General features: G+C 46.3%; 1 protein-coding gene across 1 annotated transcript; it reads left to right on the plus strand.

The window, feature by feature from the left end:
• Positions 1-768: 768 nt before the first annotated feature.
• LOC117059287 (RAD52 motif-containing protein 1-like) lies at positions 769-12200 on the plus strand. Its single transcript, XM_033170907.1, has 7 exons — positions 769-930; positions 2344-2523; positions 4752-4874; positions 7136-7307; positions 9391-9480; positions 10291-10379; positions 11870-12200. Exons 1-7 carry the CDS (start codon positions 847-849, stop codon positions 11930-11932), a joined length of 801 nt encoding a protein of 266 aa, XP_033026798.1. The 5' UTR covers positions 769-846; the 3' UTR covers positions 11933-12200.
• The last annotated feature ends 465 nt before the right edge of the window (positions 12201-12665 follow it).

The raw sequence follows: 12665 nt of genomic DNA on the forward strand, positions 1-12665 counted from the left end.
TGAGAACTTCAATACATAACACTAATAATAATAATAATATATTTATACCCTGCCCATCTGGCTGGGTTTCCCCAACTACTCTGGGCGGCTTCCAACAGAATATTAACAATAATAATAATAATAATAATAATAATAATAATAATAGCAATAGCAATAAAAGATCAAACATTAAAAGTTTCCCTAAACAGGGCTGGCTTCAGATGTCTTTTAAAAGTCAGGTAGTTGTTTAATTAGAGGAATTAAAGAACCTTTTAATGAGGGTTAAAGAGGAGAGCGCAAAATATGGTCTGAAGCTCAACATCAAAAAAACTAAGATCATGGCCACTGGTCCCATCACCTCCTGGCAAATAGAAGGGGAAGAAATGGAGGCAGTGAGAGATTTCACTTTCTTGGGCTCCATCATCACTGCAGATGGTGACAGCAGTCACGAAATTAGAAGACGCCTGCTTCTTGGGAGAAAAGCAATGACAAACATAGACAGCATCTTAAAAAGCAAAGACATCACCTTGCAGACACAGGTCCATATAGTTAAAGCTATGGTTTTCCAGTTTCGCCGTCCTGTTGTCCATTTCCATGCAACGGGAATACAGTATATAGTTCAACAGCATATTCACCTCTCAGTAAGGAATTGTCCTGCAAGCTTAATTTACTGGGGGCTTTTTGTGCTCCAGAGTTGAGGTTTGGCGTTGAACATCGACGCAGGAGGCGAGGGCGGAGGGGATCCCGGGAAGTCACCGGAGCCTTCCGTCTGCAAGCACGTGGACGAGGGGGCCGCCCCCAGGAGGGAGAAGGGCTTTTCTTTTCTTTTTTGGCTGCAAATCCGCTTCATGCTCTTGCAGCTCACCCATGGCAGAAATAGTGGAGTTCCGAGTCCCGGATGGAAATGGACGGACCCTGCTCGTTTTGGGATTGGAGACAGACGCGTCAGAGGCAAGATCGCAGAATTTTAGAGGGGATCCCTGAGGGTCATCTAGTCCAACCCCCTGCAAGGCAGAAATAGTTTTCTATTTCCTTGGATATGGCCTGGTTTGGGTGGGTTATTCAGGTATTCGGGTGGGGAACCTCCGGCGCCCGGTATGCATGCATGCAGGGGCGAGAGAGGGTATCTTTGCAGACCCCTTCAGACGTTCAGGGCTGCTCGCGAACGCGTGTCGGGACGCACCGTGTCCACTAGCCCGTTTGTTTGCCCGGGGATAAGAACTTTTTTAAAAAATGAAATGAAATGAAAAAATAGCGTTTATGCTGCCGGGGACCTGGCGCGCAAACTTCTTTGAATCGTTTGGAAGCGGAACTGTATTTGAAAGGGCTCAGGGGAGGAGCTGTCGCTCCTGTCCCGACGGCTGGATCCGTGTACTGACGAACGTCGGGATGGGCGGCAGACGCGGGACTGGCTAGCCTCAGCCTGGCCCGGAACTCTTCGAGTGGGGCTGGGAAGTGTTGTGGGACTACAACTCCCATCATCCCTGACTACCGGCTGTGCTGGCTGCGGCTGGCGGAAGTTGTAGTCCAATAAGATCAGGAGGACCTCTTATTCCTTGTCCCTGATTGGAAGCAGCTTTTGAATCCATCTTCGCGCTTTGGAGTAACGACCACTTCCTGGCTTTGCAAAACAGATCAGAAACACTTGCGTATTCTAGGCTTTTATAGATATTTATCCCAGGGCGGTATACGATGCAGTTTAGGAATCAAAACAACGATAAAATGCGCAATAAGCCAGTAAAATGCGTAATGAACCATTAGCACAACACACAACTGAAATAAGCGATTAAAACAGTAAAGTGAAAACAACCGGTTTGAAAATAGGTCGCCCTGTTTTCTGTTTCTCGGCACAATGCTGTTTCTCGGTACAAAGCATTAAAAATGCCTCAAGGAATAATAAAAAAATGGATTAGCCTGATACTTGATAGAAAGGGGGTGCCTTAAGGAAGCAGTTTCACAATAAAGTTGCATTTTCAGCTGTTGGTGCTCTGAGAGGAGTTGCTGTGGAAAATCTTAGTGCCTGGGCAAGTTGATAGGGGACAAAGTGGTCTTTAGGGTGCCCCATCCCAAGCTGTGAAATACTATAAAGGTCAAAAGCAGCATCTTGAATTGGACAAAATATCAAGAGGTTGAATGCTATCACCTGAGGACTGAACCGAGACAAAGGATTGTAGCATGTTATATGGGCACAGCCCCTATTATTTTCAATGGAGATGTTCTGGTAGGTTGTGCCCCACGAATCTACCTTTTACTCTGCCATAGCACCCAGAATATTAGGCTATGGAGGCCTCATGCAGTTGGCTATGGTAGTAGTTCTTCTAGCTTTGCTTTTCCCAATGGAAATTTCCCCCCCTTCCCTTCCAGCATGCTCTATATTTAACCTTCTCTGCATTTGGGCCGCTCTATTCCGTGAGGGTTCACCAAAATGCTCCAGTCGCTGGGCCTGGCTATTATGCCCTTGTGAAGTTCTACTCTGCGAGAGATGCCAGCAAGGCACAATGTGCTTGTAACCAGCGGCCCCTGTTTCAGAAATCCCCTTTGAAGGTATCTTTCCAATGCTGAATCTTAAGACTGTGTCTATGTTACAGGTGTATTCCCTACAGAATAGTCAGTATGCGCTTATGAGTAAATTATAATGCAACGAGGTAGTTTCCCCCCTGGGGTTAGAAGCAGGATGTAGAAGGTAGCATGACTGGAATTTCTGACATCTTTTTATTTTACCAAAAGCAGCCACAAATCTTCTCCAGCTGCCACATAACACTCTGGCCCTGTGCCCCAATCCCAATTAAAGTGGGGACTCGCACAGCTGCCCCCCTTTTTTTTGCAAAATAAAAACACGTTGCACGTTTCAATCACAGAGCCTTCACATCATGTATAGTTTGACTGTAAATCAATACACCACCAACACTGCATTAACCTCATGGCTCAGCACCTCCAGTTTCAGACATTTTAACAGGTACTGTCCATTTTCGGTTCTCGCAGTTTCTCATTCCCCCCTGCCCCATTCTTAAGTCCAGTTCGCCACATTTCTTCACCAGTTTGCAAATTCATTCTTTAAAGTCTCTGTGAAAATAAGCATTGGTATTTTAGTACGAACTCTCCTAATATACGCGTTTTGTAAAAAAAATGTAAAGGACCCCAGGACAGTTAAGTCCAGTCAAAGGCGACTATGGGGTTGCGGCGCTCACCTCACTTTCAGGCCAAGGGAGCTGGCGTTTGTCCACAGACAGCTTTCTGGGTCATGTGGCCAGCATAGCTAAACTGCTTCTGTGCAACAGAATACTGTGATGGAAATCAGAGTGCACGGAAATGTCATTTCCCTTCCCGCCGCAGCGGTACCTATTTATCTACTTGCACTGGTGTGCTTTTGAACTGCTAGGTTGTCAGGAGCTAGGACAGAGCAACGGGAGCTCACCCTGTTATGGGGATTCAAACCGCTGACCTTCTGATCAATTATTATTATTATTATTATTATTATTATTATTATTATTATTATTTATACCCCGCCCATCTGACTGGGTTTCCCCAGCCACTCTGGGCGGCTTCCAACATAATATTAAAAGGCAATAATCTATTAAACATTAAAACCTTCCCTAAACAGGGCTGCCTTCAGATGTCTTCTAAAAGTCTGGTAGCTGTTTTTCTCTTTGACATCTGGTGGGAGGGCGTTCCACAGGGCGGGTGCCACTACCGAGAAGGCCCTCTGCCTGGTTCCCTGTAACTTGGCTTCTGGTAGTGAGGGAACCGTCAGAAGGCCCTCGGCGCTGGACCTCAGTGTCCGGGCTGAACGATGGGGGTGGAGACGCTCCTTCAGGTATACTGGACCGAGGCTGTTTAGGGCTTTAAAGATCAGCACCAACACTTTGAATTGTGCTTGGAAACATACTGGGAGCCAATGAAGGTCTTTCAAGACCGGTGTTATGTGGTCTCGGCGTCCGCTCCCAGTCACCGGTCTAGCTGCCGCATTCTGGATTAATTGCAGTTTCCGGGTCACCTTCAAAAGTAGCCTCATGTAGAGCGCATTGCAGCAGTCCAAGCGTGAGATAGCCAGAGCATTCACCACTCTGGCGAGACAGTTCGCAGGCAGGTAGGGTCTCAGCCTGTGTACCAGGTGGAGCTGGCAGACAGCTGCCCTGGACACAGAATTAACCTGTGCCTCCATGGACAGCTGTGAGTCCAAAATGACTCCCAGGCTGCACACCTGGTCTTTCAGGGGCACAGTTACCCCATCAGGACCAGGGAGTCCTCCACACCTGCCCGGCTCCTGTCCCCCCAAAACAGTATTTCTGTCTTGTCAGGATTCAACCTCAATCTGTTAGCCTCCATCCAAGAGGCTCAGTGCTTTAGACCACAGCGCCACCCACTGCTTGCTTCTCCTGCCAATCCCCTCCTCTCACTCTTCCCTCACTGCTGCCCTCCTAGGGTAACCCTTTAGACCTTCCCCCTTCCATGTCATGCTGCTACAGATCCCAGGGCCAGGAAGCAGTTCCTTCCTCCTCCTCCTCCTGCAACTCTTCATATTGATGGGTGGGGTGGCAACAGCTTATTTTCTTAATGCAAAGAAAACGGTAAGATTGTGAAACCATCGTAAGGCTTTTCCCTGTGTTTTAAAAATAAACCGAACGGGAGAATGTTTTGAAATGGCTCTTGATCCAAATAGTTGAAATGCTATCGCTTCTTGACTTCACCTGTGGAAGAAATGATGGTGATGATTGTGGGCTGTTATCACCTGGGACTTTTTTTTCTTCTTCCCCCACCCCTTCCATGCCCAGGTTTGCATCTGTACCAGACAACGACCCTTTTCACAACAAGGCTTGGGTTTGAGCAGCTACAGATGCCGGGAATTAGCCAATCACTTCCTTGGTTTCAACAGCTGGTCCAGTCGTATCATCACGGTAAGGATGGCCTGCTGTTTGCACTTGGGTTTCTTGTTTTCACTCCCACTTTCACATGAGATGCTAAGTCTGCTAAGTCCCTCTTTGGGTTGGGAGAAAAACTCATAGCCCGAGTCTGACAGTCATTGGCCACTTATACAAACAGCCGCGTGGTGTTTTGCTTCCTATTTGTCAGGCGGCAGAGGATCCAACCCCCACCGCAGGAAGAGTTCTTACCGACTGCTTTTTATTTTTATTTTATTTTTAAAATCATTTCTATTGAATTTTCCACTTTAACAAACCAATCAAATCACATTCAGTGTTCCAGATTATACACAAACATATCAAATAGTCCAAATATTCTGCCAAATTATAAATTTTTGGACTTCCCATGCTTCAAATTTGGAGGGCTCTGATAAACACCGAGTTTCTGTTGCATTCCATAGTCATTTCCGATGATTCCCCTAATTCTTTCTCTTACCAACTGCTTTTTATTGAACATTCACAGAGAGAGGCTTGGGAATGCAGCCTCTTGGAATAATGGCGTTGCCCCGAGTGAGTCTCCACCCCCTCCCTCTCTCATGTGTCATAGCTACGGGTGCTGAAAAGTGCCCTCTGCCTTTGAGCTCTTTGCTCTCCTACTTCCAAGGCTCTCTGGGAGGGTGGGGTCTGGAATGCTTTCTAAAGACGCTGAGTCCGTCAGCTGTCTCTCCCCTGGTGCTTCTTCTTCTTCCTCCTCCTCTCCCATTATTTCCCAGCTTTCCCCCTCATCTGCCTCTGAGCTGTGACCTCCCTCAACCCCCTGTTGTAATTCCAAACTGTCGTCTTCTCTGGAAAGGTCAGTCTGGGGAGGCGGTCTCCACCATTCCTCCTCTGCCCAGTCCCTGAAATCATGAGAGGCGGCGAACAAATTATATCTGATTTTTAGAAATGCCTGTCCATTGTAAGCTTTATAGGAAGCGCTCAAAATGGGGTGGGGGTGGGGTGGCACTTTTATTCTTATTATTACATGTATTTGTCACTCAAAGCGGCTTACAGTTGTAAAAAAAAGCATACATGTAAAAAAGGTTAAAACAACAGATTTTATTTACTAAAAATGCTCATCTTGCAATAATATAAAAAGGGACAAATCTTACCCAGGCCCACTAAAAAAAGATGAAGATCACAACAGGCTTGGGGGTCGTCATACCATATGACCCTAAATAAAAAGAAAATGCCTGGCGTTTTAAAGTTGAGAGCCAGTGTGGTGTAGTGGTTAAGAGCGGTGGACTCGTAATCTGGTGAAGCGGGTTCGCATCTTCGCTCCTCCACATGCAGCTGCTGGGTGACCTTGGGCTAGTCACACTTCTCTGAAGTCTCTCAGCCCCACTCACCTCACAGAGTGTTTGTTGTGGGGGAGGAAGGGAAAGGAGAATGTTAGCCGCTTTGAGACTCCTTCGGGTAGTATTAAAGCGGGATATCAAATTCAAACTCTTGTTGTTGTTGTTGTTGTTGTTGTTGTTGTTCTTCTTCTTCTTCTTCTTCTTCTTCTTCTTCTTCTTCTTCTTCTTCTTCTTCTTCTTCATGATGCTGCCATCCCACTTTTCAAGCAGACCAGTCCTCCCTCTCTTCTTTTCAGGGAGACGTAAACAGTCTCGTCTCACCCCCTCAATTTCTTCCACTTCAGGCGTTGCTTTTAGGGGGTCCACAAATCTCGGCTGCTCTTAGTAGCCAGCCATTTTTGATGTTGTCACCAGTTGCTAATTGCTCCCCTCTCCTGGTTTTTCTAGCATGTCCGGGGTGGAGTGCTGAGAGGTCAACCTCTCATTTTTGCAGTGAGCTGGGAGAGATGCTCAGATGACGTGAAAATCTCTCTTGACTTGTGAAAGTCTCCAAAACTCAGTGTTAACTTGTGAGAACAGCTCTCCCCTTCCTCTGGGCCCCAGAGGATGATGGGCGCCACCCTACCAATTACCTTCACTGCTTTTGACCACCACCCCAAACAAGAAGAGAGGGAGATACTGTGTGTTGTTGTTTTTTAAAGCATTATGTAAAAAGAAGAAGAAAAACTGGAACTCTGATTGTGCCAGAGGACTTGGGAGGAGGAATCACTTGTTTTGTGCTCACCCACAAAGGTGGTTGCCATAAAAATATTACTGGTCGCTGGTGGCGACCTGGCGACTGCATTTTTTGAGTCCTGGCATGCAGAAAGATTCCCTGGAATTATGAAGGGACAGGGGATCAACTTCCGGGGTAGCTAAAAGCAGCTGGACCTTTGCTAACACAGTTTCTGTTGGCAGCAGCTCCAGAACATATCTGGTTTTGAAGACGAGGAGAATGACGTGGAAGAAGTCAGGACAACACCCAGGAGCAGGAATGCCAAGTATCTGTGTGTCCAAGAATTAACCTTCCCCCGATATGGGATCCGCACCAGAGGGGTTGGTCTGGCTGAGCTTCCTGTGGATCCCAGCCAAGGTAATAATGGGGCGGGGTGGGAAGACAGAATGAAACAGTATAAAAGTGTTGTTGTTAATTATGTGGTCAGTAAGAACATTGATGTTGGGAAAGATGGAGGGCACAAGGAGCAGGGGACGACAGAGGATGAGATGGTTGGTTGGACAGTGTTCTCGAAGCTACTAACATGAGTTTGGCCAAACTGCGGGAGGCAATGAAGGATAGGCGTGCCTGGCGTGCTCTGGTCCATGGGGTCACGAAGAGTCAGACACGACTGAACAACAACTACAAAGAACATTGATCAGGAAGAGGGTTATTGCTTGAGCCTAAAGAACCAGGATCCTGGACAATGGGTTTGGATGAAAGATGGTGAATGACCCGTATCATCATCATCATCATCATCATCATCATCATTTATTGAATTTATATACAGTACCGCCCTACACCCAGAGGTCTCAGGGCAGTTCACAGAACAAAACCAGAACACAAAACCACAAAATATATAATCAAAATAAAAACAACAACCCAATAACACCCCCCCACACACACACACAACCTCCCCGCTACGCATTTTAAAAGGGCATCTGATGTCAGATCAACCAAAGGCCTGGTTAAAAAGGAACGTTTTTTTCCTGGCGCCTAAAGGTGCATAATGAAGGCGCCAGGCGAACTTCCCTGGGGAGAGCACTGCAGAGAAGGCCCGTTCTCGTGTTGCCTCCCTCTGCACCTCTCGAGGAGGCACACGAAGGAGGGCCTTGGAAGATGATCTCAGGGTCCGGGTAGGTTCATATGGCAAGAGGTATTGTGGTCCTGAGCCGTAGTCTCCTTGCTGAGTGGTAACCCATTGAAGGAAGAGGAAGCTGACAGGTCATGGGATTACTCTGCTTGGCTGGCTGTAAGACTGACAAGCAGGTAGGGGATGAGTGGGGGCAGATTGAGGCAGGCGGGGCAGTGCCACACTTTCCCTGATGGACCAGCCCCCACTGTACCAAGGCTGTAGAGACGGCAGTGTAGACAATATTTCACTGGACTGTTTTGTGTTGTTCAGATTTTTGGTTTGTAAAGTACGTAAGAGATCACAGGGCAAACCAAAAAAATCAATGAAAAGGTACGGGATTTTGCAATTGTGGCAAAAATGACTTCTTTTTTAAGATCTCGAGAGAGAGAAGACAGAGACAAGATAACTTTCGGGCACAATGGCAGAAATTCATTGACGTTATTTAGAACCAACTGAGACCTAAGAGTTTACCATGTATTAATATTTTGGGAAGTCAAATTGTGGAAGAAATTATGCACATGTCTGCCTTATTATGACAAATATCTAGTCAAATCTGGAAATGTGTAGTCGTAGTTTTCTCCTTCCCCCCTTTTTTAGTAGGAACGTATTAAAAATATCCTTATATTAATATTATAACTATACTGACCATCTGGAGTTTCATTCTGCATTTTATTATGATTAAATAATACTAATAATAATTTGTTGTTTTTTCGTTCAGTCGTGTCCGACTCTTTGTGACCCCATGGACCAGAGCACGCCGGGCACGCCTATCCTTCACTGCCTCTCGCAGTTTGGCCAAACTCATGTTAGTCGCTTCGAGAACACTGTCCAACCATCTTGTCCTCTGTCGTCCCCTTCTCCTTGTGCCCTCCATCTTTCCCAACATCAGGGTCTTTTCTAGGGAGTCTTCTCTTCTCATGAGGTGGCCAAAGTACTGGAGCCTCAACTTCAGGATCTGTCCTTCTAGTGAGCACTCAGGGCTGATTTATTTGAGAATGGATAGGTTTGATCTTGTTGCAGTCCATGGGACTCTCAAGAGTCTCCTCTAGCACCATAATTCAAAAGCATCAATTCTTCGGCGATCAGCCTTTTGTACCCCGCCCATCTGGCTGGATACTCCTTTGTAATATTACGGATTTAATCATTTTCTTTGATATCACAGACATCTGGAATAATAACAAAGTGTATCAGTGTTTCAGGTCCAACATTATAAGGACATTCAAACTGCTACGGCTTAAAGCATTGTTTTCAGAGGCTTACAGTAGCTGGCTGGCAGGCAGATGTATCTTGAAACAATCTGGTCTTTTGCTGGCTTCTGTCTTTCAGAGTTTCTCTTGGCCACGAACAACATCCAGAAGCTTGCCGTGCATCGAGCCCTCTCGGATGCATTTCAGAAGATTCTCATTATAGTTCTAGGCAAGGCTCTTTATTTTTGTTTATTTTTTCATATGTAAGTTCTATTTGCTCTTTCCTGGGGCACCCATTTGTCTCCTTAGAAATGGACTCCCTCGGGAGGTTTTGGGCTCCTTCCTTGGAGGTTTTTAAGCAGAGGTTGGGCGGGGGGGGGAGCTGTCATGTGTGATCTAGTTGAGATTCCTGCATTGCAGGGGGTTGGACTAAATGACCCTCGGAGTCCCTTCCTGCTCTACAATTTGATGACTCTATGAAATATAATACTTTTAATTCTGAAACCCTATGTTAATCCTACAGGTGGAATTCAACGTAGCACTAAGGAGACAAGTATTTCTGTTTGCCTCATGGAATGAGCTCCTCTCTCCAGTGTGTGGTTCTGGGGTTTCCACCACCACCCAGAGCCAATTTCAGGGAGTGGGCTGGGAGACGAGGAGGGGAAGCCCTGTTGGGATAGCAGAAGTCCTCTCACAGGCTTCTGCTAGTGGGTCTGTCTAGTTGAATCTGGCCCTGTATAAATAAAACCCCAAATAAATTTCAAGTGTGTTACAAAATAATACAGAAAACTTTTTCCTTGTTTTAGCTCAGGGGTAGGCAACCCAAGGCCCATGGGCCACAAGCGGCCCACGGGGGTCGTTTAACCGGCCCACAAGCTGCCCCCAAACTGAGCCACCCATCGTGCGCACGTCATGCGCGCACGCAATCCGTCCCACGGAGCTATCTCCACTGGAGTGAACCGGCCCAGGCGAGGTAAACCTTGCTGACCCCTGTTTTAGCTTGTTCAAGCCTGACCACGTTTGCTTGACTTGTTTTCAGAGAATGGGAAGGTAGCTGTGGAGTACAGCTGTCCCCAGGAAGACCACATTGACCTTTTAACAGAAGAGGAACTCAAAGGTCTCATCCAGGTAACCTGGAACATTATCTAATGTACAGCGTCAGATTGCTTTGATCTGTTAAACTCAGCTCTTGGGCACCTTAGCTTCATAGGAGAGAGTGATCAGAGAAAATATCGTTTCTCTGTTGCTTGTCAGGTTCGCTTAGGAAGCCAGATGGGTGGCTTTGCAGAAGAGTAGGTGGCCTCTAGCCGGTGATGGACTTCCCGTCGCCTGGCTTCTAAGGCCAAGAGGATTGCTGGCTGTTGCAGCAAACTCTCAGCTGGAGTCTTAACTCCTCTGATTGGCATCCTGGGTTGCACAGAGACCCAGTGTCTGAACCATAGGGCTCTGTTTTCAAGCCCTGTGGCATCTAACAGATCAGAACAGAATGAAGCACTTCTTCATCAACACAAGGAGTTAACTTTTGGCTTTTGTTTTTGCAAAGATGCTAAAGCAGTCGCTATTAGCATGTGTGTATCCCCCATCATGGGATGTGGGTGGCGCTGTGGGTTAAACCACAGAGCCTAGGACTTGCTGATCAGAAGGTCGGCGGTTTGAATCCCGCGACGGGGTGAGCTCCCGTTGTTCGGTCCCTGCTCCTGCGCACCTAGCAGTTTGAAAGCATGTCAAAGTGCAAGTAGATAAATAGGTACTGCTCTGGCAGGAAGGTAAACGGCGTTTCCGTGCGTTACTCTGGTTCGCCAGAAGCGGCTTAGTCATGCTGGCCACATGACCCGGAAGCTGTACGCCGGCTCTCTTGGCCAATAAAGCGAGATGAGCGCCGAAATCTCAGAGTCAGACACGACTGGACCTAATGGTCAGGGGTCCTTTTACCTTTACCTTTATCCCCCATCATGTCATAGCTGTCAACTTTTCCCTTTCCTTGCGAGGAATCCTATTTGGAATAAAGGAATTTCCCTTAAAAAAGGGAAAAGTTGACAGCTATGCATCATGTATCCCCCATCATGCTCAGATTCGCAGTGGTTTTCATCTGGGGAGAGCTCTTCTCATCTAATCCATCAAAGCAATTTCTGTTTATTTTATTTTATTAGGGATTCTGCAGCCTTGGCAGATCCTGTCAGATCGAGCTCCTTTTTAGTTGCATGTGGGTCAGGGTGAAAGCAGAATGAGAGCAAGGGGAAGGTGGCTGGCGTATTTCAAAAACAAATTCCTGACTGCTCAGGCCCACGTGCAAGCATGACCCCCCAAATCACCCACTGTGGGGAGGGAAGGATGATGGGTGTACAGCACCAGGCACAGATACTGGAAATACAGTTTCAGCAGCTTCTGGCTGCGTACCCAGCATACATTTAAAATACACGAGTTCCTCCTAAAATAAAATGGGAAGAGTAATTCATTAAGGGTCCTAGGAATTGTAGCTGTATGAGGGGTGTACGGTTCTCGGATTTCTTGGGGGGAAGTAATGTGCTTTCAATTTATGCTGTGTGCACAGCCCCAGTCTGTGAAATTTTAAGTGATCCAGATTGTGCAGAATAACAAGCGCTTCCTTCTCTTCCCAGGTGACCGAATTATCACTCTCACAGTTAAGTCCTGTAGAGGAAGAGGAGATCTCTTGCTTTTAGCATGCACTGAAATCTCATGCATTTTAGCATGCACCTGGTTTCCACAGAGTAATGCCTTTAAAGGAGGATATTTTGCACCTGTTGAGTCTTTCTCTCTGCTTTGAAAGGGCAACTGCCGCATCTGAAGCTCGCGGCATTACTTGGAAGTCCCATTTTGTTGTTCGCAACGGTTGCAGATGATGATTTTCATAAATTGACACCTGCCTATCAAACGATTGCCTATAATTGCCTGTTGATTTTTAACGAAGTGGGGTGATTCCCTCCTCAATAATTTAGTCTTTTTCTAATAAATTGGTTCCTGGAAAAAAAATGATCAGTTATGTTTCTTTCATTATTTGTCCTCAGTATAGCAAATATGAGCCTGGGACTGGGAATGACCTTTGCCTGATAACTGCTGCCAGTCAGAGTAAGAACTATAGGGCTACATGGGCCAATGGCTGTACTCAGTGTAATGGAGTTTAATTTGCTCCTATATTCATCCATCCATCTTGGCTGTCTCTTAGTGCAGACCCAGCTCATCGGGGCTAATCCTGCCACCGCCTACAATGAACCACCATTGGCAGGATTGGCAGCGATATCAGAAGATATGTTCTATGATTATTATATATATATATTTTAATTCTTTTGCTAATTATACTGTTAAATATGCATTTTATATTAGACTTCCCTTAGTAATGTTTAAGATAAAACAAATTTTGGTTCACTTTGCTGCGTTAAACGTGCATTTTGTAGT

Source organism: Lacerta agilis, chromosome 14 (genome assembly GCF_009819535.1).
Source record: "Lacerta agilis isolate rLacAgi1 chromosome 14, rLacAgi1.pri, whole genome shotgun sequence".
NCBI classification, from domain to species: Eukaryota; Metazoa; Chordata; class Lepidosauria; order Squamata; family Lacertidae; genus Lacerta; species Lacerta agilis.

Coding starts and splice junctions, on each gene's coding strand:
- LOC117059287 (XM_033170907.1), top strand. CDS start 847: ATGGCAGAAATAGTGGAGTTCCGAGTCCCGGATGGAAATGGACGGACC. Junction 2,524..4,751: donor TTCAGAAATCCCCTTTGAAG/GTATCTTTCCAA, acceptor TTCCATGCCCAG/GTTTGCATCTGTACCAGACA. Junction 10,380..11,869: donor AACTCAAAGGTCTCATCCAG/GTAACCTGGAAC, acceptor TTCTCTTCCCAG/GTGACCGAATTATCACTCTC.